At 48.4% G+C, this 25,870-nt stretch overlaps 1 protein-coding gene across 7 annotated transcripts in view; it reads right to left on the bottom strand.

The window, feature by feature from the left end:
• SZT2 (SZT2 subunit of KICSTOR complex) overlaps window positions 1-25,870 on the bottom strand; it is a 1,033,029-nt gene that overhangs the window by 65,299 nt on the left and 941,860 nt on the right. For all 7 annotated transcript variants that reach the window (XM_086953216.1, XM_086953214.1, XM_086953218.1 and 4 more), the window contains 2 exons: window positions 10,358-10,438; window positions 8,520-8,594 (listed from right to left, as the gene is read on the bottom strand). In XM_086953216.1, the coding sequence (XP_086809342.1) occupies window positions 8,520-8,594; window positions 10,358-10,438 (156 nt within the window). The remainder of the gene's footprint in view (window positions 1-8,519; window positions 8,595-10,357; window positions 10,439-25,870) is intronic.

Raw genomic sequence — 25,870 nt, forward strand, 5'->3', positions numbered from 1 at the left:
TTCCACCAATGCAGAGACCGATGGGTACGGCTGCTTACCAACACTAGATCAGTTAATAAACCGTGGGACTGGTTGCACTGACTGGCTAAGCATTCCTGAAGCGGACGCATGTGGAGCCTGGCATACGGGACGATCATGATGCAAGATGCCATCATCCCCAGCAGTTGCATGTAAGCCGACCTGGAAGAGATTGATTGGGTTGAAACTGGAGAACCAAAGCCTAAGTGTTGCGAATTCTGGGAAACGCCAGAGCCTTTTGAGTTTCTAAAGTAGCTCATAGGTAGTTCTGACTATTGGCTGGCTGAAGATGCGACTTTGGCACATTGACTGGGAACCATAGTTAATGCAGTAACTTGATGTTTATGGAAGTGTATTTGAGACACTGTTGGTACGTGCTGGCTTTGATGAGCCAGTCGTCTAAGTATGGGAAGACATGGATGCTTTGTCTACTGAGGTGAACGGCTACTACCGCCATACATTTTGTGAAGACTCTGGGGCAGTGGTGACTCCGAATTGGAGTACCTTGAACTGGTAATGTTGGCCCGCTAACACAAACCTGAGAAATTTGCGATGAGCAGGGTGGATTGGAATATGAAAGTAGGCGCCCTTTAAGTAGACAGAAAGTCGCCCTTTGCAAAAGAGGCAGTACCTGTTGAAGTGTTACCATGTGAAAATGGTCTGATTGTATGTTAGAATTGAGTACTCTGAGATCGAAGATTGGTCTGAGAGACTCGTCCTTTTTTGGTATTAGGAAGTAAAAGGAGTACACGCCCGACCCTTGGTGGTGTAGAGGTACAGCCTCTATAGCTCCTTTTAAAGGAAGAGACTGTCCCTCTTGTTTGAGGAGGTGTAGATGATCCGGTGAGAGTTTGTGTGACTTTGGGGGAATGTTTGGAGGAGTGTTGATGAACTCCAGGCAGTAACCAGAACAGATAATTTGCAAAACCCACTTGTCTGTTGTTATTGACTGCCAAGCTGTTAAGAAATTTGACAGTCTTCCCCCGACAGGTGTTAGGTGGTCGGGGTGAAGGAGAGGTGAGTCACAGTTTTGTATTGGAGGGGGGGGTGCATGTGTTTGAACCTCTACCTCTTCCCTTACTGTTAATTCCTCTCTAACCTCCTCAGAAATAGTTCTTAGATCCAGAGGCTTTATTATTACCCTTATAGGTGGAGGTATAGAAAGAGCGCCAAAAGGAACTATGCCTTGTGGTGAGTGACACAACGCCATGGATTTGGCCACTTCAGTGTCTTTCTACATCTTTTCTACTGCAGGGCCAAAAAGGTGTTGCTTATCAAAAGGTGTGTTTAGTATGGAGGTTTGAACCTTGGATTTGAATCCAGAGATACGTAGGGAGGCGTGCCTTCTTAAAAGGACATTGGTATTGCCTGCTCTGGCAGCTGTGTCTGCAGCATCGAGGTAGCACCTGATTTGATTGTTGGAAATAAGTTGACCCTCCCTTATCAAGTCTTCAGCTTTAGATTTATGTTCTTGGGGTAGATATTGGAGCAATTGTTCCATTTCATCCTAATGCGCACAGTCGTATCTAGCTAGCAAAGTTTGTGTGTTGGATATGCGCCAGATGTTTGCTGCCTGAGAAGTGATTCTTTTCCCCGAAGCATCAAGAAGCTTAGATTCCTTATCTGGGGGTGGAGCATCTCCTGTGGTTTGGGAGTTAGACCTCTTGTGTGCGTTAGACACTACTAGAGTCCAACGATAATTGTCCCCTAATGTACGCTGGGTCAGATGGTGCTGACTTATATTTTTTGTCTACCCTAGGGGTAATGATATGTGCCCTGACAGGATCACTAAAGAGATCATCCACATGTCTGATCATACCCTTGAGCATGGGTAAAGAGTGTGATGACCTTTGAGCAGTGCTAAGGGTCTCGAAAAGGAAATTCTCTTCGAGACAATCTTTGTGGAGCTGCACCCGATGGTAATTGGCAGCCCTACCCGCAATTCAATGTAACCTACACTGTCATCTGATGGAGAGGGTTTGGTAGGGTATAGGTCATTGCCTGTGGGCGAGTTAATGTTGTAGTCGGCCCATGGGTCTTCAGGTATTAGCTGACCATCTTCATCCCTATCCCCATTATCATCCCCATCATCCTGGTTGTCAGGTGTATGTGGTGAATGCTGAGATGAAGTAGGCACAGGTATAGACTGTGGAGAAGGAGGAAATTAGACCGGAAGAAGAGGAGGGAAAGGGTTAATTCCAACAGTTCTCTTCTTTGAAGGAATGTGATATTCCTCTTCAGCATCAGTCCTTCTCTTTAGAGTCACAGTGGTGGTGATATGCCCAGATTTTGGATGAATGTACAACACTTTGTGTTTCGGGTCCGGTTTATCGAGCGGATCGTCAAAACTTTATTTTTTTTTTGGTGACTTCAGTGCCTGCGGTGGTTTCAGCTTTTGGTTTAGGGGCTGGTGTTTTTGGATCCGAAGAGTGTTTCGGTGTCGATGGTTGAGGGTCAGACCCGGACTTAGGGCTTTTTGGTAGGCTTTGGTGCCGAGCACGAAGGCGGGGCGTCGGAAACGTGATCTCGGGCCGACCGGGGCCTACGGGCGCGGGTTGGTCCTGAGCCTTCTTTTTGGGTTGAGGTGGATGGCGGGGCGAGGGAGTTTCTGTACTCACAGTGCATTGTCCCTGTGGGATGTCATCATCCTGGTCAGAGCTGTGCTCGGAAACGGAGATCAGTTTCTGCTCTTTTCAGCCCCGATAGCGTCCTCTGCTTCTTCATTTGATTGAGGTCTGAAGCGGTCCGAAATGGAGGCTGTGCGTTGACTTTGCATTTTGCGGCATCGAGCCAGACTGTCGAGAAGTGTCTTCTTGGAGAGGAATGCTGTGCACATGTTGCAGTCCTGTTCTCTGTGCTCAGGGGACAAGCACAGGTTACACACTCTTTCTGAGTCGGTGTGCGGGTATTATGTGTTGCAGAGAGGGCAGAATTTAAAGTGAGTTTGTTTCATCGACTGCTACCGAAGCAGGTTTGCCCGACGGCCCACCATGAACTTTCCCAATCGAAAGAGTTTTAACCAGAAAATCCGACACCCGAAGAATAGTATACGCGATCCGAAACAATACCGTTGCGGTTGAGTGTCTTGCGCACCGAGGGAAATCGAAGGAACTGTGTCGAACCGGAGCGCAGCGAGTAACATCCAAACCCGATGGCGGAAAAAAACAATCTAACAATGGAGTTGATGCCCATGCATACTATAACAGAAAGGAGGAGTCACCTACCCCATGACTAGATAGACTTATTCGAAGAAAAACAAAGTGCAAACATCCGGACCCAACACTAGATGGCGATCTGTGCATAGCATATGATCTACAGCTCATTTGCCTCTAACATACAAGGAAACAAGGGAGTTTGAAGAGAATGGCAGAGTGAAGGTAGGAGAGATGCCTGTAGGAAAGATCTCATGTGACATGCTGGACATATATACACACTGCCTGTGTGACTGAAGTTACAGGAGAAAAGGTGAGGACATCTTCATTAATCATCTACTTATAAGTTGGCTAAGGAACATTATTCAGCAGACAGGAGAAGGGAAGCCAGAGAGTGATTTGTTACAGACGTACAGTACTACATCGGAGGTTTTATTTGGATGAAATCCTGGATTTTACTAAGGTTACCTTAGTGAGGAAAATGACATTTTATATGGCCAGTATGTCCCCCTACGTGTACCCCAACGATTAGTGTATGTGCATGACACTCATGCATGTTTCCCTCTATGGCCACAATAATGATGCCTCTGTATTTGCGTCCTGCATTAGGATGCCAGTCATCAAGATTTCCATGAAAGAAATGTTAACTCTGCAATGAGGCCCATGGTCCATGTGTTTTGCATTGTGCACGTTTAATAAATATCACGAAGAACCCTTTTGTGGCTCAGTTGAGCCAGGACCCGAATTAAGGTTTTCTTGGCTCAAGACACTCTGAAAGCTGCCCTGACCTTTCACATATTTCTGGCTCAGCTGAGAGAGGCCCCAGCCCGGGGTGCCAAGACAGTATTTTGCAAAACAGTTATCAGCCTGCTGTACAGAATCACATTCCTGCCTGGCGAAGAAGGTAAACAGATCCCTTCTGCAAAGATAGGGCTTCGCCATTCTGTCTCAGTTTAAGTGATTTACAGAGCTCGCATCCATAGAAAGCTCACAGCCCCCATGCAATGCACGAAGAAATATATGCCCACACCGGCTCTTGGTGGTGAGCGACCTTTTGCTTCAGATAATACATCCCCGGACCTAAGATATCAGATATTACTAGATGTGCAGGTCGCCCTGACACTGAAGGCCTCCCTACTAGAACGAAAGTCAGCTTCCCCCAGTTACACGTCAATTACACGTCATGACCAAGTTGCGCACACAATTAGGGCAAAGGTTCCAGCTGGCCACGCAAACCCCCTCCATGTATCCACCCACCTATGACACCCCTATGACTCCTCAAAGTGCACGCCCACATGCTCTTATCTCTTTCTCCTGCTCCGCCTGAAGTCCTCCTCTTTTCTCTATGTACAAGAATGAATGTATAAATATTGTACTCTGTGAATAAACTTCAGATGACGACCCTTCCTGAACCTTAGTGGTGATGGAACCCGATTCTCCCTTAACTGCAGTTATTGAAATAAAGCCCTTTTGAATTGGACACCAGGACTCTGCCTCTCATTTAATGCATGACCCTTTGTTTAAGTATAGAAATTATGACAGGGTAATATTTTATTTACCACATTAGTTGGATATCTGGGTTTAGCTCTATCTTACATCTAACAGAGAAGTGCTTATCCATTATGATGGTGCAATACTGTTCAGAATGTGCACCACATCTGGCAGAGGATGAGTTTCAGCCACCATCACCCAGAGTGCTGGACATCCCCCAGACCAAACATTACAGATGTACAACCATGTAATGTCAAGCAGAGTGGGCAGTACCATACTATAATTATCAAATATAGAAGTGTTGTTTGAGACTGGGCTGAACGGTCTTTCTTTAAAGGGCCTAGGAGTTTGAGTCTAACATCCAGTAAGAACTTGAGAATAATTCTTTATTGTTCCCTCTACCCAAATGGGTACCTTTCTTTCAATACCAAACAGAATATACAGAAAATATAAATTATCTGTAACAACTGGGTTGCAGCCTCTAGTGCAGTAGGTTCACAAACTGTATGTTCTCCTGCCATCTAGAATTGGGTTTGAAATCTTACAAGTTTTTTTTCCGTTACAGGAGTTTAGGTTTCATGCGGACTCTTATTCCCTCCCTTGAACTCGCAATGCACTAGGTCACAAAGTCCATTTTCACCAGCATTGCTTTTTTCCTGGATTTTAAGAATCCCAGTATCTTTGCGCAGAAGTGAAGCACTACAATGTCTGTGCTGGTGAGAAATTAACAAGTACTAGAGTAATGAAGACCATTTTCCCATGTATTACCCTGTGATTGCGTCCGAGGAGGTGGGTGTTGTGCTTGTGAACCTACATCACAACAAGCTGAATACTGTTTGCAGCTTGTGCAGCAATAGATCATGAGCTTTGCATAGACGAAGTAGCAGAACCCATACCCCTAATGTGGTGGCTTGCGTGTGGAGAGGGTAGACATGGAGAACAATGTTTTAAAGTTAAGTCTGTCCGACTAAGGCATGTTGTCAGGTTTAAATGTCCAAACTGTAGTTGTAAGAAAATGTCTGTTTATGCATGGTCAATCCCCAGGTTTTTCGACTCCGAGAGCACTAAGGCCTGCTAACCAGACCTTAGCGCCCGACCCTAAAGTGTATGCTGAATTAGCTGTACCCAATTGGAAATGGTTTACTTACAAGTAAGTCCACAGTAGATGGTACTCTGGTACCTTGGGTGTGTAAGTTATAGGGGTACCCCCCGATTATGCCACCCTAGAGGTCCCCAAGTAAAACGAGCCCTCTAGTCCACTGCAGTCTGATAGAGCAGTGTTGCACTGCTAGCCTGACTTTGCTATAGGCAGCAATGGCAAAGCCATCACTTCCCCTGGACATGTGTGTAAGTCATTCCTCTGGCGGGCCTACTGAGTCCTAAAGGCAGGGTGCAACATAGGACACAAGCAGGACATGTACTTTAGATGTCCTGACAGTAACAACAGTTTTTACTGTGGAAAGGATTGGTTGCCAAACTGGCGATCACAGGATTACACACTGAGCCCTCAGCGGTGATAACTCCTGAACTGTGCGACCAAAGTGGGCACTCCAAGGTATCAAACAACTCGTTACATTAAGCCTAACTTGTATCTCAAGTCAGAATTAATGTAATTTGTGGCAGTGTACAGCTTTAACTCTCAGGAAGGAGAACAATGAGGAATTACATGACTGGGAGGTGTCACCTTCCTCCTGTAGGAAGCCACTTGATGTTAGCCTCAAAAGGCAGGATTCAAAGGAGAAGCCAACTTTGAAAGGCAGATGTGCAACACCAGGGGGGGGCTGCCCCTTTGGTCAAGTAGGTTTTGCGATCGGTCCGGGGTGTCAATCCCTGAAATACATGGCACGGTCTTAATACTGGGCGTGTTTTCCTTGGGCACCAACCGAGTCTGTCTCTATAGAGTTTAAGTCTTCAGGCAATATGGAGATAGGGTTCCGGTGCTGTTGATTTTTCTGAAGAATTGAAGGTCCTACCTCATTGTCATCAGATGCTAAGCCCGCAACATTCTCTGCCACTAAGCTGGACATGAAATCAGTTGGCATTAAATACTGAAGTGGGTTCTCTGTGGTACGTCAGTAGACATGCTACAGACGTGATTTTGGTATGGCCATGAATACTTGCTATTGCAAGAAGAGCAAAACTTACACAGAGTATTTTCAATAGCCTCCCACCCAAATGAATCATTCTTACACAACCTGTTCAAATAACATTTTATCAAAGCGGTCAGCACTATTTCAATACTGCCTGATGTGATAGTAAGTCCTTGTTATTCTGGTTCTATAGCATGAAAAGTTTCTTCGCTTCACAGTGGTAACTGAGCACTCAAAGCATGTCTGACACCAAAGGCAGAAGAAAACAAATTAAGGTGGAGTCTGTGTCATGGTGCATTGAAGTTTCAAGGGTATCACCTTGAAATGGAAACTAATGCTTCAAAGAAAAACAACTTTGTAATGTTCCAAGAATAATACTAGAAGGCAGGTCTGTCCACAAAATATAATCTACAGCTACACATGTTGCAAACTCTCTGTTCAGCCAAAGAAGGTAAACTGCAGCTGTACAACTCAGAAGAGACCTCAATACTGCAAGTTAATGAAGAGACATACTGTCGGAGCAGCTGCATGTCTCGGGGAACACCAATACTGCCCGTTTATGAAGTATCAGACTGTCAGAGGTCCTGCCACAGCTATGCAACTTAGGGAGCCAGGAATATTGCTAGGTCATGAAGGGGCGTTCAGTCATAGAAGGCCTGCTGCAGCTGTAAACTTGTGGCAGCTAGGAAGCCTGCTAGGTCATGATGGGGCGTTCAATCAAAGAGGGCCTGCTGCAGCTGTACACCTGATGCAGCTAGCAAGCCTGCTAGGTCATGAAGGGGCGTTCAGTCATAGAAGGCCTGCTGCTGCTGTAAACTTGAGGTTGCTAGGAAGCCTGCTAGGTCGGTCAAAGAGGGCCTGCTGCAGCTGTAAACCTGAGGCAGCTAGCAAGCCTGCTAGGTCATGAAGGGGCGTTCAGTCATAGAAGGCCTGCTGCTGCTGTAAACTTGAGGTTGCTAGGAAGCCTGCTAGGTCGGTCAAAGAGGGCCTGCTGCAGCTGTAAACCTGTGGCAGCTAGCAAGCCTGCTAGGTCATGAAGGGGCGTACAGTCAAAGAGGCCTGCTGCAGCTGTAAACCTGAGGCAGCTAGGAAGCCTGCTAGGTCGGTCAAAGAGGGCCTGCTGCAGCTGTAAACCTGAGGCAGCTAGCAAGCCTGCTAGGTCATGAAGGGGCGTACAGTCAGAGAGGGCCTGCTGTTATGTTATGTTATGTTAATTTCGATTTATATAGCGCCAAATCACCGACAGGTCTCTTAGCGCTTGCTTTGGGAACCCGTCCTGGCTTTCCCTGCGAGATAACCCCTACTGGGCATCCCCAAGGTGAAGACCAGGCATAAGCCTGCTAGGTCATGAAGGGGCGTACAGTCAGAGAGGGCCTGCTGCAGCTGTAAATCTACAGAACCAGCGATATTGCTTGTTCATGAAGGAACATCGTGTCTGAGAGGGTACTGTGGAACTGTACATCTCAGGGAGTCTGAAATCATTCTAGTACATGAAGGGACATCCTGTTAGCTAAGGCATGACGTAGATGTACATCTGAGAGAGCAGGCCCTACCAATATTGTACATGAAGGGACATACTTCCTGCGGGGTATGCAGCAGAAGTACGCATTAGGGAGACATCAATGAAGCCAGCACATAAATAAACATACTGTTGGTTGTGGGTTTCTGGGAGACTCATTACTGCTACTTCAAGAACGGACATACAGTCACAGAGGGCACACTAATGCATCCATCTAACTTGAAACTGAACTCATCAAGACATCATTACCTGAGAGTTGACAGACTGCCCCATTGGGATACGAGAGCACTCCAGCGCATACTGCTTCACACAAAAATAGCAGCCCTGCAGCAGAAGAGAGAACGTAACATTCAAATTTTTTGTTTGTTGCATTAAGTATTTTTCCAAAGCAGTTCTGCTGAGCATTCAGAGAGATACATTGCTTATAGACTAATAGAGGGGTCACACGCCACTTGAAGACTCCCCTCTAAGGATAGAAATCTCATTAGGAAGTCAGGAGGTTCAAAAATATTCCATTAGGTAGACCTGCAACCCAACTCAACCAGACGGCTATTCTTCCCTTTTTCATATCCTCGACTATGACTATGCCATGGGATTCCTCTCCTTTGATTTCTAAATTAAAAGCGATGTTCCGATCAGAGCTCAACATCTCCTAAAGTTCCTGAGTGACATTACCAATATTTAATGGCGAATGATCTAGAGAGTTCCTCATCGCCCCTAAGTATCTAAAAATTAGTGAATGACATCCTGAATGTAGGAAAGCTTCCAGTAATGCAGCGTTTGAACAACTACTCAATGACATAAAGGAAACAGATAAGAAATGCAATGACTTATTAATATGGGGTATGTATACAAGTAAAGAGGCTTCGAACAACAGCCCAGCAATAGACATGAGCTACAAATCACCACACCAGGCAAGAGCAACACTGCCAAAGACCAATATAACCAGGCACAAACATCACAATAACATCCTAGATGAACAATAACACGCAAGATGGATGTTGCAGCAAAAAACAGCCCAGGTCATGTGACAGATACAGAGAACGAAGACAATACTCCGCGAGGGTATAAAAACATAATAGCAACAAAAGAAGTAAGCAAAAGTTCACAACAGGCACAGGTTACACAACACCCAGAATGAGTAAGATTGAGAATGGTTAAAAACCCAATACCAGCCTCGACCACCCAAGGAAAAGGCAACATCCCAATGCCACTGGAGAATGACAACCATGCTACAACAGCGGCAAAGGCACAACAAATATAGAGGGATCAAAAGGGTAAACATTGCTGCCAAATGTCGAACACAGAAACCCATCACAGGCCTGCCCTATATCAATCTGCCCTTTCTTCATCAATCTCTTCCTTTAGCATCTGTATACCCCTTTAACGCTTAGAAAGAGAGACGCAAGACTGAGATCAAAACGGTATACAGAGCTGGAACAAAGGTATGCAGGAAATGGCTCAAAATGTCTCAATCTGTCCTCCTCGCCTTACTCGGACTTGTGTCATTAGGTTCAAGTTTCAAAATTCACCCACTGTCCAATCAGAGAAGAAAAATTAAGGAGCTCCAAGTTAAAATAAATAACTTTTTTATTGCACTCTCTTTTTATCCGCCTTTTCTTCCACAGCTGTTCCAGACACATCTACATTTATAATCCTCCATATCTTCAAACAACAGGAACATTTCACATCATGAAAGTGCTGCAGAACTTTACTGTGCAAGCTAGAGAGCCTGGTGCATCCTCTACTTGCTATGACCTCCATGCCTTCCAGCCGTATGCTGGACTTTCGTCCTCCCAACCCTCTCCTGGCCAGAGGTATCACCTTCCACATCATTTACCCCACATGTGTGGACAGGAGTAGGCTGAACAGACGGTCCTATAGTCCCTTGTCTGCTATTCTGTTCACTTTTGCAAAAAAAAGAAAAAGCCAGACCCATGTTTAATAATATTTAACATAAATCCGTTTTAGGAGTTTTTACCAAGGTGCATCTCTCCATAAGTATTTGAGGGACTCTTACAGAAAGTACTGAGGAGACCTGTGTAGGTGTGACCTTCACATTTCTGGGGAGCACAATTTCTACTCACCTGGAACGCCAGCTCCATGAGAACAATCCCGCCCGGCAGAGCTCTCTGGAGATGGTAGGTGGTGATGGAGGGCCCCGCATTCTGCAGAGGAGACAGAACAAGCTTAGAGACAGGATCTCATAACAATAACAGGTGGGGGTGAAGACTGTCTGAAACACCTGATTTAAGGACAAGAATGACGAGGAGCACCGAGAAGCAATTATAATGTAAATGTAAATGTATATGCCATTTGTAAAGCGCACAGCTACCTCAAACGGAGGTGTCCCGGCGCTGTCCGTATACCGCTTAGGAACCCTTCCTGGTTTTTCCCCTGTGGAATGTCCACTCCTGGGCACCCCCAAGGTGAAGCCAGGCATCCCAGCACTGTTGGGGCCATTGTGGAGATTAAGCAAGCTATTACCCAGAGTTGCAGAGTGAGACCCATGATTAGAATAGGCACTGAGGCGAGAATTATCAGGTCCGAGGAAATTGAGCCCAAGACCCGCCGAGGCGGGTATTGAACCTGGTCCCGGACCAGACCTCCGCATCAGGGTCTGCCGCTCTAACCATTTGAGCCACACTTCTCCACATAAAGCAGAGCAGAAATGCATGATAGAACAGTGTGAGCGGAGAAAGGGGAAAAAATGGGGACTATGTTGGAAAAGAAGCACCAGTGCTAGAAAACCAACTAATAAAAGACAGTCAACAAAGAAGAAACTATGCTTGAGAGAGGACAAAGGCAAAACAAAAACATCACAAAACATTAAGAAAAGTAGACAAATTGGAGAGAAATGTACAGTCTGATGGGAAGACAATTGCTATATGGTATTTTGTAAGTAACCTCTATCTTCAGATTTCTCGCCTTTAGAATCAATACCAAAACAGCGCCTCACAAAGATGAATGGTCTGTGGAGTGAACTTAAACCAAACAGTTCTGCAGAACCGAGCAAGTGAAGTGCTTTTCCCACCGGACCAGACTGTAATGGCAGTAATGCTTTATTAATACAGCCAACAATGCCCAAGTCGCAGCCTGGCAGATATCAAGGACAGGTATCCCCAGTAGTGTCTAATGAAAGATAAATGTGGTGGGGTCGGGGAGAGGGGCGGTTGTTTGGGGCAGCATGGAAAGGTGCAGGGCGAGAGAGGGCTAAAATATTTTTAAAAAAGAAAACTTACCTGCCAGTCTTCTGCTCGCCGCGCTGCTCCCCGTGATTCTCCTCTTGGCACAGGCGTTTTTGGCCTGGGCATAGCTAATTATGATACAAAGGACTATTCACCTCGGCAGGCCTCTTCTGCACAGCTTACCCCTCCGGCACTACAAAAAACTCCATCGTCCTGTCGATCAATGGGCTTTGGAATCGTCTTGCTAAACACTCAAAGCCCTATGGGGGTCCAACCGATGTCGTATGCCTCATGCACACTTATCCTCCTGTCTGGTAATGGAGACGGGAGGCATTCATTCAGGTTCTTGTTGGGGGAGTTGTGCTACAGGTGCAGGGGCTCTTTTGTTTTTAACCCTGTTAGGCTCCCTACCTGTGTCTGTGTTGGGTCCCTCTTATGACGCCTGTGTACTGTGCCCCCATTTGATTCCTGTAATAATGCAGAACAAAAGGTCAGTGCACTGGTGAAAGGTTTATGGACCTGTGGAGCTGCAATGGGACTATGATATTTTGTATTCCCTTTCCTCTCTTGCAGTAATCATGTTTTGATCTTGCCATAATATACTGTTTGGAGGAGTCAAAGTTCTTAAATAATATTTTACCTGGTACTGGAAGTCCTTATCCTGATGAGACAAGTGGGATTAACTTGTCTCTCTATCCAATGTGGTCCTCCTGTCTTAACTCTCTTCTCCCTGGGAAAGGGTGCCAAACACTTTGTGGTAATTCTTTAGTAGTGTGTTGGGGCCAGTTCTGGGGGAGATTGGTTGTGCAATTTTCGCTCCTGCATATTTGGATACTCAGGTCAGTGGACACTTGGCACGATGCAGCCTCTCCTCTGCTTTTGATGGCTGTGAGGTTACAAAGAATGGTGGTAGGGTGATCAGCTGCACAACGTGAAAGGGAGTCACAACCTTCAGTAAGAAGGCTGCCCAAGCTCTCAACACCAATTTGTCTGGAAAGAAAGTGGTGTTCGGCAGTTGCATTGAAAGTGCTTGAAGTTCACTGATGCAACAAGCTGATATAATTTCAACGAGGAAGATGGTTTCCAGAGTTAATATGCACACTGAGTAACCATGCATACACACAGGGCGTGCACATTAAATGTCAAGACGAAGTTATGGCCCGACTGCTGAATAAAGTTTGAGATGGACCTTGTGGCTCAAAGCTTTAATAAACCCCATCAAAACAGGCGATTTAATAAGGATGGTCTAGTGGCAAATACAAATAGGATAAAAGGGTCAACACTTTGTGATATAGAGTGCCCACTGCAAGGTTTGCTGGGCTAAAGAAAGAATAAACAAACAAAAATCTGACAAATTAGCTTAAAAATGGTGAGTGTTTTCAGGCACCACACCAATAAGCTAATGATTTCCAGGACCTAGCTTAAATGGATTTTGTGGGAGGCGTCTGGCTGTGAATTCCAATCAAATGCCCCATCACAATATCTACATATGAAGTGTGCACAGGGGATGGGGCGTGGCCACGGAGGCGACTAAGATGGCCGCCTTCGTCTGAAGCTCCGCCGTCCGGGCGGCCTATCCACTACATCCTGCGGGCCTGAGGCTGCTTTGACCCCGCTCTCCAACTCCATCCTACAGCCGCGGCGATTCGCCGCCTTTTGATACCTGACTTGGGCTCGGGGTTGCCCCGGAGGGGATGAACCGGCGGAGGAGCAGGAGCGCCACCCCACCGGCGACTGCTCTCCCTGCGCCTGGATCGCGGGTAAGTTCTGTGCCGGGGGCGCATCGCCTGCAGTCCGGAGTCCGCTTGGGGTGCCGGGGGCTTGGGCTCGCTCCTCGGGGGCCGACCCGGGGATTTGTCCGCGCTGGCTCAGGGGCTCCGGCCCGCGCAACAGCCTTAAGGCCTGGTTCGTGGGCCGGAACCGGGGGCTTGAGTAGCGGCTGTCCTGGGCGGAGCTCGGGAGGGGGCCGGACCCGGATGCCGCAAGGGGACGCCTGGGCGGGGGTGGGCACCCTGAGGTCCGGAGCTGCTGTGAGGCCAGGCAGCCCCGCCTCCCCCCTAGTGGTTCCCCCCGGGCCTCTCTACCGCGTGGAGCGGGGCGGAGGCCTGAAACTCGGAAGACCAACAGCCCTGATCCGCCATCTTCCCTGGGAGTCCCGCCAGAGGCGCCTTGGGTGCTCGGGTACCTAGAGGCGGCATACTAGCCTTGCCACCAGCGAAGTGTGAGGAAAGAAATGGCACGCTTGCCTGGCCAGAAGCGATGGGTCGGTAGACTCATCCCCTGGACGCGGACTGCCCTTGTGACCACAAAGAGCCGGATTACATAACTGACATTTGATGCCTGAGACGGCCTGCACACTGCGAGAACCCTGTACGTCGTGGGCATTGCAAGGCCATTGATACATTGCACTGCTCACCTAGAACGCCCGCTCAAGGCCTCAGAATTTGCCCCCCACCTGGCTTGCTAGCGGTCGCCCGCAACAGACGGAACACCGGCCAACATGAGGAAAAGAGACCCTAACCAACGTAAGCTTAGTTTTGACAAGGCCTCCCTGCTGAACACTGACACTGCCACAGGCTCCACGTCGGAAGCGATGCCTCCTGCTCAACAGGACAATACCACTACATTGGTCACGGCAATGATGTCCGAAATGAGAGCTGGGTTCAAGTCACTGGATAACAGATTTGACACACTGGAACAAAAACTTGCCGACATGGGATATAAAGTGCAGGCGCACGATCTCTGTCTGGACGTTGCCGAATCCCGCATTTCGGATGTTGAAGACGCGGGCTCTAAAACGTTAAAGCGCCTTGAGAGAGTTGAAAAGATCTTGAAGGAAGTGGCCATAAAAAATGCGGAATTGGAGGCGCGCGGACGACGCAACAACGTTCGCATTTTGGGTGTGGCGGAATCGACCCAAACCGGCCGGATGGACGTCTTCGTGGAAAAGCTTCTCATAGATCTGTTCGGAAGAGACCAGTTTACTGCAGGATTTGTGGTGGAGAGAGCCCACCGGTCCCTGGGTCCACGACCGAAGCCGGGTCTGCCGCCACACCCTATAAATCGCCAGGATCATGAACTTCAGGGACCGTGATGCAGCCCTGCGCGTGCAGCCCGGGAGAAGGGGAAAATACGATGGCAGGGCGACTCACTGTCATTCTACCCAGACTTCACCGTCATGGTCCAAGAGGCACGCCGGAAAAAAACTGGGGTTAAAGCTACTCTGCGAAATTTGGGCCCTAAATATGGTATGCTTTACCCTGCACGCCTTAGAGTGGAGGTGGCCGGCAGGGCTCGTGTCTTTGACACCCCAACGGAAGTACAAGAATTTTCTCGAACCTATAAATCCAGAGGTTCCCAGAATGCGGGCAACTCCAGGGCACTGTCACCGGCTCAGGGAGACTCAACAAAGCGTAGATCTGTTCACGGACGCAGGACATGGCTGACAATTGTACTCTTACATATGTTTCTACACTCATGTTTTGGACAATCAGTGAACCGACTGGAGTACCCCTGGATTGACCGCTATACAAAAGTGGATTTGATAGCCTGGATGACGAGGCGTCGCTTCCCCCTATGGCGATCGCCTTTCTACTTGGGGAATTTCTTGTTTTCTTTATTGCGGAGGTTTCAGTTTCAATTGCGATTTTACTGCTCATCCCTCGCCTCCGAAAACTATATTCTACTAGGAGACCTCAACTTCCACCTAGAAAAGAAAAACGACAGCAACACCACCACCCTTCTGGACAACCTGCCCAATCTCGGACTCAAACAACTTGTTGACACCCCCACCCATGTAGCCGGGCATACGCTAGACCCAATCTTCACTTCCAGCAAACACATCTCCTTCAATCGCACAACAGCTCTCCACTGGACGGACCACAGTTGTGTTCACTTCAGCTACAAAACCACCTCGACCCACAACCCCCCACAACCTATTCCCCGAAGAAAATGGAATAAAATCGCCACCGACCAACTCCTCACATCGCTCAACCAGAACCCACCCGCCCTCTCATCGGACCCAAACCAAGCTGCCATCAAATCCAAACAATGGATCACTCACAGCGCTGACGAATTAGCACCTTTGAAAAACAATCACACCAAAACAAGACAGCAAAAAGGCCCCCTGGTTCAACGATGACCTTAAGAAATTCAAGAAACTATGACGTACTCTCGAGAAAACATGGAGAAAAAACCCAACCGCCGACAACATGACCACCTTCAAGACAGCCATCTGCAAACACCACCAGCTGATCCGATCCACCAAGAAATCAGCACTCAAGAATCGACAACAATGCCCATAACAGCAAGGAACTATTCAACATCGTCAAAGAATTCACCAACCCCACCGCAGCCTCAAACGACATCACTCCCTCCCAAGACCTCTGCGATTCGTTATCCTCCTTCTTCTACAACAAAATTGCCGACATACATAACAGCTTCGAAAACAGTTCCAACGAACAATCCTCCCCACCCCCCTCAGAACCTAAACCGCCCTCTAACAATTTCAGCGCCTGGAACCCAATCCCCACCGAAGACACCATCCGCCTAATGAATTCCATCCACTCTGGCTCGCCAACCGACCCATGTCCCCACCACATCTTCAATAAAGCAGACTCCATCATCGCACCCCATCTCCGTGATGTTATCAACTGCTCCTTCAATTCGGCTACCTTCCCAGAAAGCTGGAAACATGCCGAAGTCAGCGCCCTCCTGAAGAAACCCACAGCAGACCCCTTCGAACTCAAAAACTACAGCCCAATTTCCCTCCTCCCTTTCCCAGCAAAAGTCATCGAGAAAGCCGTCAATAGCCAACTCGCCGCCTTCCTCGAATCCAACAACTCCCTCGATACATCACAAAACGGCTTTCGAGCCAAACACAGCACCGAAACCGCCCTCATCGCAGCCACAGACGATATCCGAACACTACTGGACAACGGAGAAACAGTGGCCCTCATTCTACTGGACCTCTCCGCCGCCTTCGACACAGTCTGTCATAACACCCTCATACAACGCCTCAACAACATCGGAATACAAGGAAAAGCACTGGACTGGATCATCTCGTTCCTCGCCGGAAGAACCCAGAAAGTGAGACTTCCGCCATTCAAATCAGAGACTACCGAAGTCATGTGCGGTGTACCACAAGGATCATCACTCAGTCCCACCCTCTTCAACGTTTACATGAGTCCACTCGCATCCATCGCGAGGCATCACAACCTCACAACATCATCTCCTACGCCGACGACACCCAGCTGATCCTTTCCCTCACCAAAGACCCTAACTCCGCCAAAACCAACCTTCACGAAGGCATGAAAGAAGTAGCCGAATGGATGAAATACAGCCGCCTTAAACTTAACTCAGACAAAACGGAGGTGCTCATCCTAGGATCATCCCCCTCTGCCTGGGACGACTCATGGTGGCCTTCAGCTCTGGGCACAGCACCCATACCCACAGATCACGCACGCAACCTGGGCTTCCTCCTAGATTCTTCACTCTCGATGACCAGACAAGTCAACGCCGTCTCATCCTCCTGCTTCAACGTACTTCGTATGCTCAAAAAAATCTTCCGTTGGATCCCCTCCGAGACAAGAAAGACTGATACCAACGCACTAGTCACGAGTCGACTGGACTACGGAAATACACTCTACGCCGGAATTACAGCCAAATTACAGAAAAAACTCCAACGCATCCAAAACGCATCAGCGAGACTCATCCTGGACATCCCTCGCCAAAATCACATCACCGGCCACCTGAAAGACCTCCACTGGCTCCCCGTCAACAAGAGAATAACATTCCGTCTCCTCACCCACGCACACAAGGCCCTCTACAAACCAGGGCCCGAATGCCTCAACTCTCGACTATCCTTCTACACACCCACTCGCCAACTAAGATCCTCCAAGCAAGGCCTCGCCGCAGTGCCGCGTATCCAAAGATCCACCATGGGAGGTAGATCCTTCTCCTACTTGGCAGCCAAGACATGGAACTCACTCCCCACCCATCTCCGCCTTACTTCAGAAAAGAACTTAAAACCTGGCTATTCGATAGATAATGTACCCATCCCCAAGCGCCTTGAGACCCTCTGGGTGAGTAGTGCACTATATAAATTCTTGAACTTGAACTATAATGTTCCATTTTACCTCCGCACTGGGCGGGATGTTCCTCTTTGGGGTTTGGGTGGGGGGTGGGAGTGGGGGTTTGTTCGATTCTGTTATCTTAGAAGGTGTCATGAAGTCTTCGCAATTACAGTTTTTGTACTGAACTGCTCATGCTATAGGTCGTTTAGCCTTACCCTGTTCTCATGGCCAGATTAGGGTTGCAATCGGGCCCCTCAGAACTGTCATTGATGACCTGAGATGTTAGGGGACTGAACAACGACAGAAAGTGTAAGCAGGTGTTTAATTACATTGCTAGGCATAGGATAGACATTATCTTCCTGCAAGAAACTCATTTGACCGCTGACGCCGCCACAAGGGTGGCCAGAAGTTGGGGTACGCATCGCTTCTTCGCCCACTACAACAGGTACTCCAGGGGGTGGCAATTTGCATACACAAGCGACTACTCTTTAAACTAACCCACACTGTCATTGACAAGGAGGGCAGATATGTCATCATTGCGGGAACCCTCATGGGACACATGGTCACGCTTGTTGGGGTGAATAGCCCTAACACTGACACTCCCACTTTCTTCAGTGATCTACAGATACAATTATTAAACTCGGAACCTGGCCTATTACTAATTGGCGGTGATTTTAATCTGCTTCTTGACCCGTCAAGGGACAGCACGGCGGCTACCCCGGACACCAGGCCCCACTCACGGCCAGTCCTACGAGACATCTGCACGCACTTTTCCCTCGTAGACATCGAAGCGCTGTTGCACACCGCCACACCGGCTTATTCCCACTACTCCGGGTTCCACGACACATGGACCAGAATAGACTATTGGCTGATATCCCCGGAGGTGGTTGGGTGGGTGACGGACCTCCTAACACTGCCACGCTCACTATCGGATCATTCTCCCATAGTGCTGAGATTGCGGGTCCCTCGGGAGGGTGGTTATGAAAGAAGGTGGCGCTTCCCTGGGAAGGCTTTATTGGATCCAGTTTTCATGGAAGAAATCAGAGAGGCCATTGAAGAATATTTTGACTGAAACACGGGCACGGTGGGCACCTGGGCTGTTCTCTGGGAGGGATTCAAGGCGACCATCAGGGGAGTGTGCATCGCTAAACACACTGGAATGCTGCGCGATGTATGGGCTGCCCCCTCTCGTGTAGAGTGCGACATAGTGGCGTTAGATACGAAACAGCTTCAGCACCACACAGAGGAGAGGGAGCGCAGGCGCTTACAACTGATAGTGGAGTTTAGGGAGGAGGCTGAGCGAGAGCTCCGATTCCTGGCTAGGGCATACACAGCTAGGCAACACGGGGAGGGCGAAAGACCTGGCAGGTTATTAGCACACTTACTCCGCCCACTACACACCTCTTCCTATATCACGGAGCTTAGGGGGCCGACGGGACACGTATTATGCACCACGCCTGAGATCTGTGATACCTTTCTGTCTTACTACACTAATTTATACACAACATTGACTGACGATGATACTGACCGCGGGGATTACCTGAATGAGATTGCAATGGTATATTTAGATAAATGGATGATTGACTTTTTGGCTGATCCCATAACAACGGATAACGTAGAGGAAGCCATTGACTCCATGAAGGGTTCTTCGGCCCCTGGGCTGGATGGGTTTTCAGCCGATTTCTACAAGGCCTACAAAGATCTTCTGGTTCCCCGCCTGGTGAAAGTGTACGCTGAGGCCCTTGAATCAGGTTGTCTGCCCCCCACTCTCAGGGAGCCGGTCATTGTGCTGTTACCTAGGCCGGGCAAAGATACTACTCTCTGTGAATCTTATTGCCCCCTGTCCTTACTGAACCTTGATTACAAGATCTTAGCGAAAGTTCTTGCCATCCGCCTTTCGCTCCTAATGGAATCCATAGTCTCCCCTGCCCAATCAGGCTTTATCCCACACCGCTCCACCTCCCTCAAACTCCGCACTCATTTCTCCGTTCTACACCGTGTTGACCCTGATACTCCGGCAGCATCGATACTGTTAGATGCCGAAAAGGCGTTTGACTCTTTAGAGTGGCCTTTCCTCATGTCTGTGATGCGCCGTATGGGAATTCTTGAATGCTTAGTAAATACAGTGGAATTACTGTATACTCTTCCCGTCGCCCGACTGCACTTAAATGGTACAATCACTGCCCAGTTCCGACTGGCGCGAGGTATGCGCCAAGGCTGCCCCCTGTCCCCGCTGTTATACATTCTGGCAATGGACCCATTAGTCCGTCATTTCCAGGAAAGGCATTTACACCGAGGCCTCCAATTTCGCACTAATTACAACAAGGGGTGGTGAGGGACAGAGTCTCTGAATTAAGCAGAAAGCTCTCACCCAGTCAAGAGATCAGGGCTAGATCCAACACCGTTTTTTAGCTCACTGCACCATCCCAGTTTCAGAACCTGGCTGTATGCAAATTAGTCTGTTCCTGTCCCAGTGCATGATGGGAACAGGGCCAACCAAACTACAAAAGCCAATTCTTACACTGGGAAGGAAACAAGCTCCCGGGGACCGGTTTTTGGCATTACAGCCGTCTTCGGCCCGGTTTGCTTGAATCCTGATGGTGCAATGAGCAAGGGTCTCACATCTGAGAATACCCTTCCACGCGTAGGGTGGACAAAAATAATTACAACAAGGGGTGGTGAGGGACAGAGTCTCTGAATTAAGCAGAAAGCTCTCACCCAGTCAAGAGATCAGGGCTAGATCCAACACCGTTTTTTAGCTCACTGCACCATCCCAGTTTCAGAACCTGGCTGTATGCAAATTAGTCTGTTCCTGTCCCAGTGCATGATGGGAACAGGGCAAACCAAACTACAAAAGCCAATTCTTACACTGGGAAGGAAACAAGCTCCCGGGGACCGGTTTCTGGCATTACAGCCGTCTTCGGCCCGGTTTGCTTGAATCCTGATGGTGCAATGAGCAAGGGTCTCACATCTGAGAATACCCTTCCACGCTTAGGGTGGACAAAAATAATTACAACAAGGGGTGGTGAGGGACAGAGTCTCTGAATTAAGCAGAAAGCTCTCACCCAGTCAAGAGATCAGGGCTAGATCCAACACCGTTTTTTAGCTCACTGCACCATCCCAGTTTCAGAACCTGGCTGTATGCAAATTAGTCTGTTCCTGTCCCAGTGCAGTCCAATTTCGCACTGGCCCACTTTTGATTTCGCTATATGCGGACGATACCATCCTCTATGTCAGGCAGCCCCAGACCAACCTAGAGCCATTGCTGTTGGAAATAACCCGGTTTGGCAAATACTCGGGCCTCCGTATTAACTGGCATAAGTCGGTCGTCTTCCCACTCACGCCCAGTACGGTCGAATGGCCCAATTCTTTCCCCCTCGCGTGGAGCCGGGACTCAGTGAGATACTTAGGCATCCATATACATTTGGAGACTGAATCCATTATCAGATTGAATTATGGAACTGCGCTGACGGCCCTTGAGGGGCAGGTGAAAGATGGAATAGACTCCCATTGTCCGTGTCGCTATCATCAAAATGATTGTACTGCCGAGGTTTCTATACCTTTTCAATAATATACCTATACCCCTCACCAAAGTATTCTTCACGCAGCTCCGCTCTCTACTCCTGAAGCTGGTGTGGGGCAACAAGACCCAGCGAGTGGCTTGGCGCGTGCTGACGCTCCCATATGAGCGGGGTGGACTAGGCGTCCCGGATTTTTATCTTGATTCCATACCTGAAACCGGAGGCCGATTTGGTGTTGCCAGGATCATTGTCCACCACCTTCCCGTCGGGCTTTCCTAGAGATCCGAGAGACATCCAAACTGTTTCATCTATGTGCTAGGCGTGGGGAAGACTGGGCCGCTTTGTCGGCCTTACGCAGCTATATACCCAGGCCCTTCCGTTGCCCAACACCACTTGGCTCCCGATAACTGGGGAAACTGTGGTGCGACAAACGTAGACCAAGTTCCACATTGCCTCCGGACGGACATGCATTCTCACTCACAGAGGATCACCGCTTTGCGGAGAGGACGTTCATGGACTCATTTGTTCTAACCAGGCTACGCTCTCTATTGCGCGCTTCGTTCTCTTCGTACCCCCTCCCTCCCGAGGAGATGGCGCCCCTCACTTTTATTATACAACACCCGTCGGGCGCACATCTGGTCTCTAAGTTGTATCAGATGTGCTGCGACCTTCTCCCCTCTCGAGATCAGGTAGTACGGGCTGCTTGGGAGACAGATTTGAGATACACCATCTCAGATGATCAGTGGCAGTGGTGCTGTAAAGCAACAAAAGACGTCTCTATCAATAGTAAACACAAACTTCTACACTTTAAATGTTTACGTAGGTCGTACTTCACACCAGCGCGACTCCATAGGATAGACCCATCAAGATCCCACGCCTGTCCCAAGTGCGCTGGACAATTTGCGGATTTCGCACACCTTTCATGGACCTGCCCTGAGTTGCATGACTATTGGTCCCGAGTACACGGCACATTCAGTGACATGCTGCACTTAACACTGGCCCCAATCCCGGAGATCGCTCTCCTGGGATACGTGGCTGAATTTTCAAAGACAGTGCGCAGACTGGCAGCACTGAATTTTCTACTGGCTAAACGCGAAGTTGCACTGAGATGGTGTGACCGACTACCCTCGCTACACAGCTCCTGGCTCCGGAGCATGGCACGCTGCAATATTAATAGTACTGAATTCTCCGCCATGGTCCCCGCCACATCCAGGCCTGTCGACATTTGGGGCCCATACTGCGCATACATAGCAGGCACCGTTGAGAGAAGCCAACCCACCCCTACACATGTGGTGGTCCCTGAGGGTATTGGCTGAGGGATGAGGGAGTACCCCGATCTTAGACATTTGATTAATGTATACTTTGTGGGATGCCACTACCCCCCCCTGTCCATGCTCTTTACTGAACTGGGGAATTGAGTACTGAACATGTCCTGATGGGAACGTTGCGAGGTAATGCTGCCTTAGGGGATTGCTGTAGATATGTTGTCCCACTTAACCGTGAAATTTGAGTATGTTCGGACAATTGTACGCTTTGTATTTGAGACTAGAGTGACACCCTACGAATCACCAGCGTATATTGAATATGTATACTTTATTTTTGTATTTCTTTTTGAAAATGATAAATACATTTAAAAAAAAAAAAAAAAGTGCGCACAGGAGATTGTATGCAGGACTCTGTACTGTAGCTGAGATAGGAGATCCTCCCTAAGTAGTGGCCTGATTGGAGGACAGATGCTCACTCCCAGGAGTTCTCGGTACCACACAATTCAAAAAATCACGGTCACTGTGCATTCAACTGTGGCAAGAAGGTAAAGCCAGGGATCTCTCCACTGATCAGATACACCCTTTGCCACTTTGGGATGCAGAAGCCAATCTTGATCTGGAAGTGGATGTCTGCTCAGTTCATCCACTCTGGCATTCACGGACATCAGGTGGTTTGGAGACAACAAAAATGTCCTGTTGCCGCAGCCACCTCCTGAAAGGTAAAGCCGCTTGGAACATGGTCTAAGACCCCACGTCATTCTGCCTGTTGCAATACCACATGGTGTTGGTGTTGTCTGTGAGAACTTGAGGGGAGGAAATCAAAGAGTCTAGAATTAAAAGGTATGTCCATCTGTGATGCCTGTACATCAGCAGAAAATTCAGGCACCCTCATCAAGGCTTTGAATCAGCAATCTGGTGCTAACTGCTCTGTCCAGGCTTGCACGGAGAACATATTGTGTATGCATACTGTCCACCATGAATTACCTGAGTCAGGAAGGCTTCCGGGACCACTGGCAAGATGTTGCTGGCCATGCCACATAAGGCATGTGTGTTGCGGCTTAATAGACTCTGTTTATGGTCCACATTGCTAAACTGGCAGAAGAAAACGTTTGCTTGCCAAGGCCATTAATCAGTTTAGATTCTCTTTCCGGGGCATTAGTCTGAAATTATTACCTTACTGGTTGAATCCTAGACAATAAGAATTCATGGAGCGTGGTGCTCGGGTCAGAAAATATGGACCACAGGGCAAAGGCCTGTGTCACCTGCCTACTTGCTGGCCAAAGGGGAAACAAGAACATGGTTTTAACAACGTGTTCATCATGGCATTTGTGAAGGCATAATTAAATGATGCAATGTTGCTGCCCCAGGTTGGAAAACCTCATTTAGAACATTTATTGTAGTCTAAATGGGGAGCCACTGCAATCCTAGCACTTCACATTGCTGTAGGAAATTAAGATCTGCTTTCATGGTTACCCCCTTATCCCCTTTTTGCTGGTGTTATTCTGTTTCATGACTAGTCTGACTGGGATCCTGCTAATCAGGACCCCAGTCACTGTGTTTTCACCCTAAAAGTGACAGTGGTAAGTACTTTGGGACATTCCCAATTGGCTACTGGTGTACACTTCTAAGTCCCTAGTATATGGTACTGATGTACCTAGGGTATAGGTACACCAGGGGTCTCCCATGGGCTGCAGCACGTATTGTGCCACCCATGAGAGTCCACTTAAACTGTGACTACAGGCCTGCCATTGCAACCTGTGTGAATTGGTGCTTGCACCTCTCACAGCAGATACAAGTTTCCTCATATCTGAGGTCACTACCCTTAATACCTATAAGTCAGCCTATAACAGGGTCTTCATTCCAGAAAGTAGAGTGCTTGGTTATAAAGAAGAGGGTGCCCCTGCAGGAGTAGGGCACCCCTACAAACCCTAGAGTCGATTCTCCAGGCTTTGTAAGTTTGGGCAGCCATTTTATACATATCAAGGACATCAAGTCATTTACAAGATGTTTAACAATGTATTGACTGCCCCGAAACGGGTTATGTTTGGTATAAAAATTTTGGGAATACTACCCCAACACCAATTTCAGTGTTGGATGTAGGATCCCATGCGCTGGGGGGCTCCCCTAGGGTGCCCCCTGTATTACTGGTACCAGCCTTTCAGGATCTACCAGCAACCTAGTGCTGCTACTGACCGCAGACACATTTCCGCCCTCCTACTGCTGAGCTCTAGCAGAGGAAGGTAGAACAATAGGTTTCCAGTCACAGGGAGGTGTGCCTACCTGCCAGACAGGACTTAGTGTATTGGGCTGTCGGGGTGGTGCTTGCTAGCACCACCAGTCTGGTTTGAAGGGCACATTTGGTGTCCGTTTGCAAACTCCAGTTTGAGCCAGTTCAGGGAGCCCTGGCTCAAGCTCTGGTGCGAAACAGGACAAAGGACATGGGAGTATCCTCCCCTCTGTCCAGCCCCGCCTCTGAGAGGGACCCTTGAATCGTCCCAACCCGTCCTCTAGGGTGCTTAAGGGTGGCTCTTCAGATTTGTCATGGGACAAGATTCAAACCCGAAGAATCAATCCACAAGCTGCTGGGCACCTTGAAACCCGCCAATCATCACACAGACCCCCTACCTGCCAATGCTGTTAAAGTCCTCACCCCCCTGTTCCTCCCACTCTGGACTAAAATCATCAACTGCTCCCTGCAACAAGGGCTCATCCCAGATTCCCTCAAGATTGGGCAAGTCACACCCATACTCAAGAAACCCACAGCTGACCCGGCCGACCTAAACAACTATCGTCCTATCACCAATATCACCACTCTAGCAAAACTGTTAGAAAAATGCGTACAACTCCAACTGACAAAACACATTGAGCAGTTTGACCTCCTCAACTCTCACCAATCCGGATTCAGAGCAAAGCATAGCACGGAAACGGCCATGACACACATAATAGATGATGCCCTCCAAATCCTTGATCACAACGAGTCTTGCCTCCTCATCCTTCTTGACCTCTCTTCAGCATTTGATACGGTCAAACACGAGAATCTACTGGAGCTCCTAAATACCAGAATGGGCCTATCCGGGACGGTTCTCAAATGGTTCACGTCCTTTCTGCACAACCGTTCTCAGAGGTTCAAGATCAACAACGCACTGTCCTCGCCTGTGCCTGTAACACTGGGCGTTCCGCAAGGTTCCTCCCTATCCCCCACATTGTTCAACCTCGTCATGGAACCACTCACCACCTTGCTTCAATCCTCTAAGGTACATTTCCATATGTTCGCCGATGACACTCAGCTCTACCTCAAGCTTCAATCCCCTGAAGACATCAAACTGTTGAATGCCACATTAAGAAACACCAAAGCCTGGCTGGCCGACAATCACCTCAAACTAAATGCTCTGAAAACGGAGTTCCTTCTGATCTCTCCTCCTGCGAAAAAGGCCATCACCCAAACCTGGCTCAATCATCTAACTGCACTCAATGTCCAACCCACCATCGTGGACTCAGCGAAATCCCTTGGCATCACACTGGACTGCAATCTCGACATGCAGCAGCATATTA

Source organism: Lissotriton vulgaris, chromosome 1_2 (assembly GCF_964263255.1).
Source record: "Lissotriton vulgaris chromosome 1_2, aLisVul1.2, whole genome shotgun sequence".
In the NCBI taxonomy this organism is placed as follows: Eukaryota; Metazoa; Chordata; class Amphibia; order Caudata; family Salamandridae; genus Lissotriton; species Lissotriton vulgaris.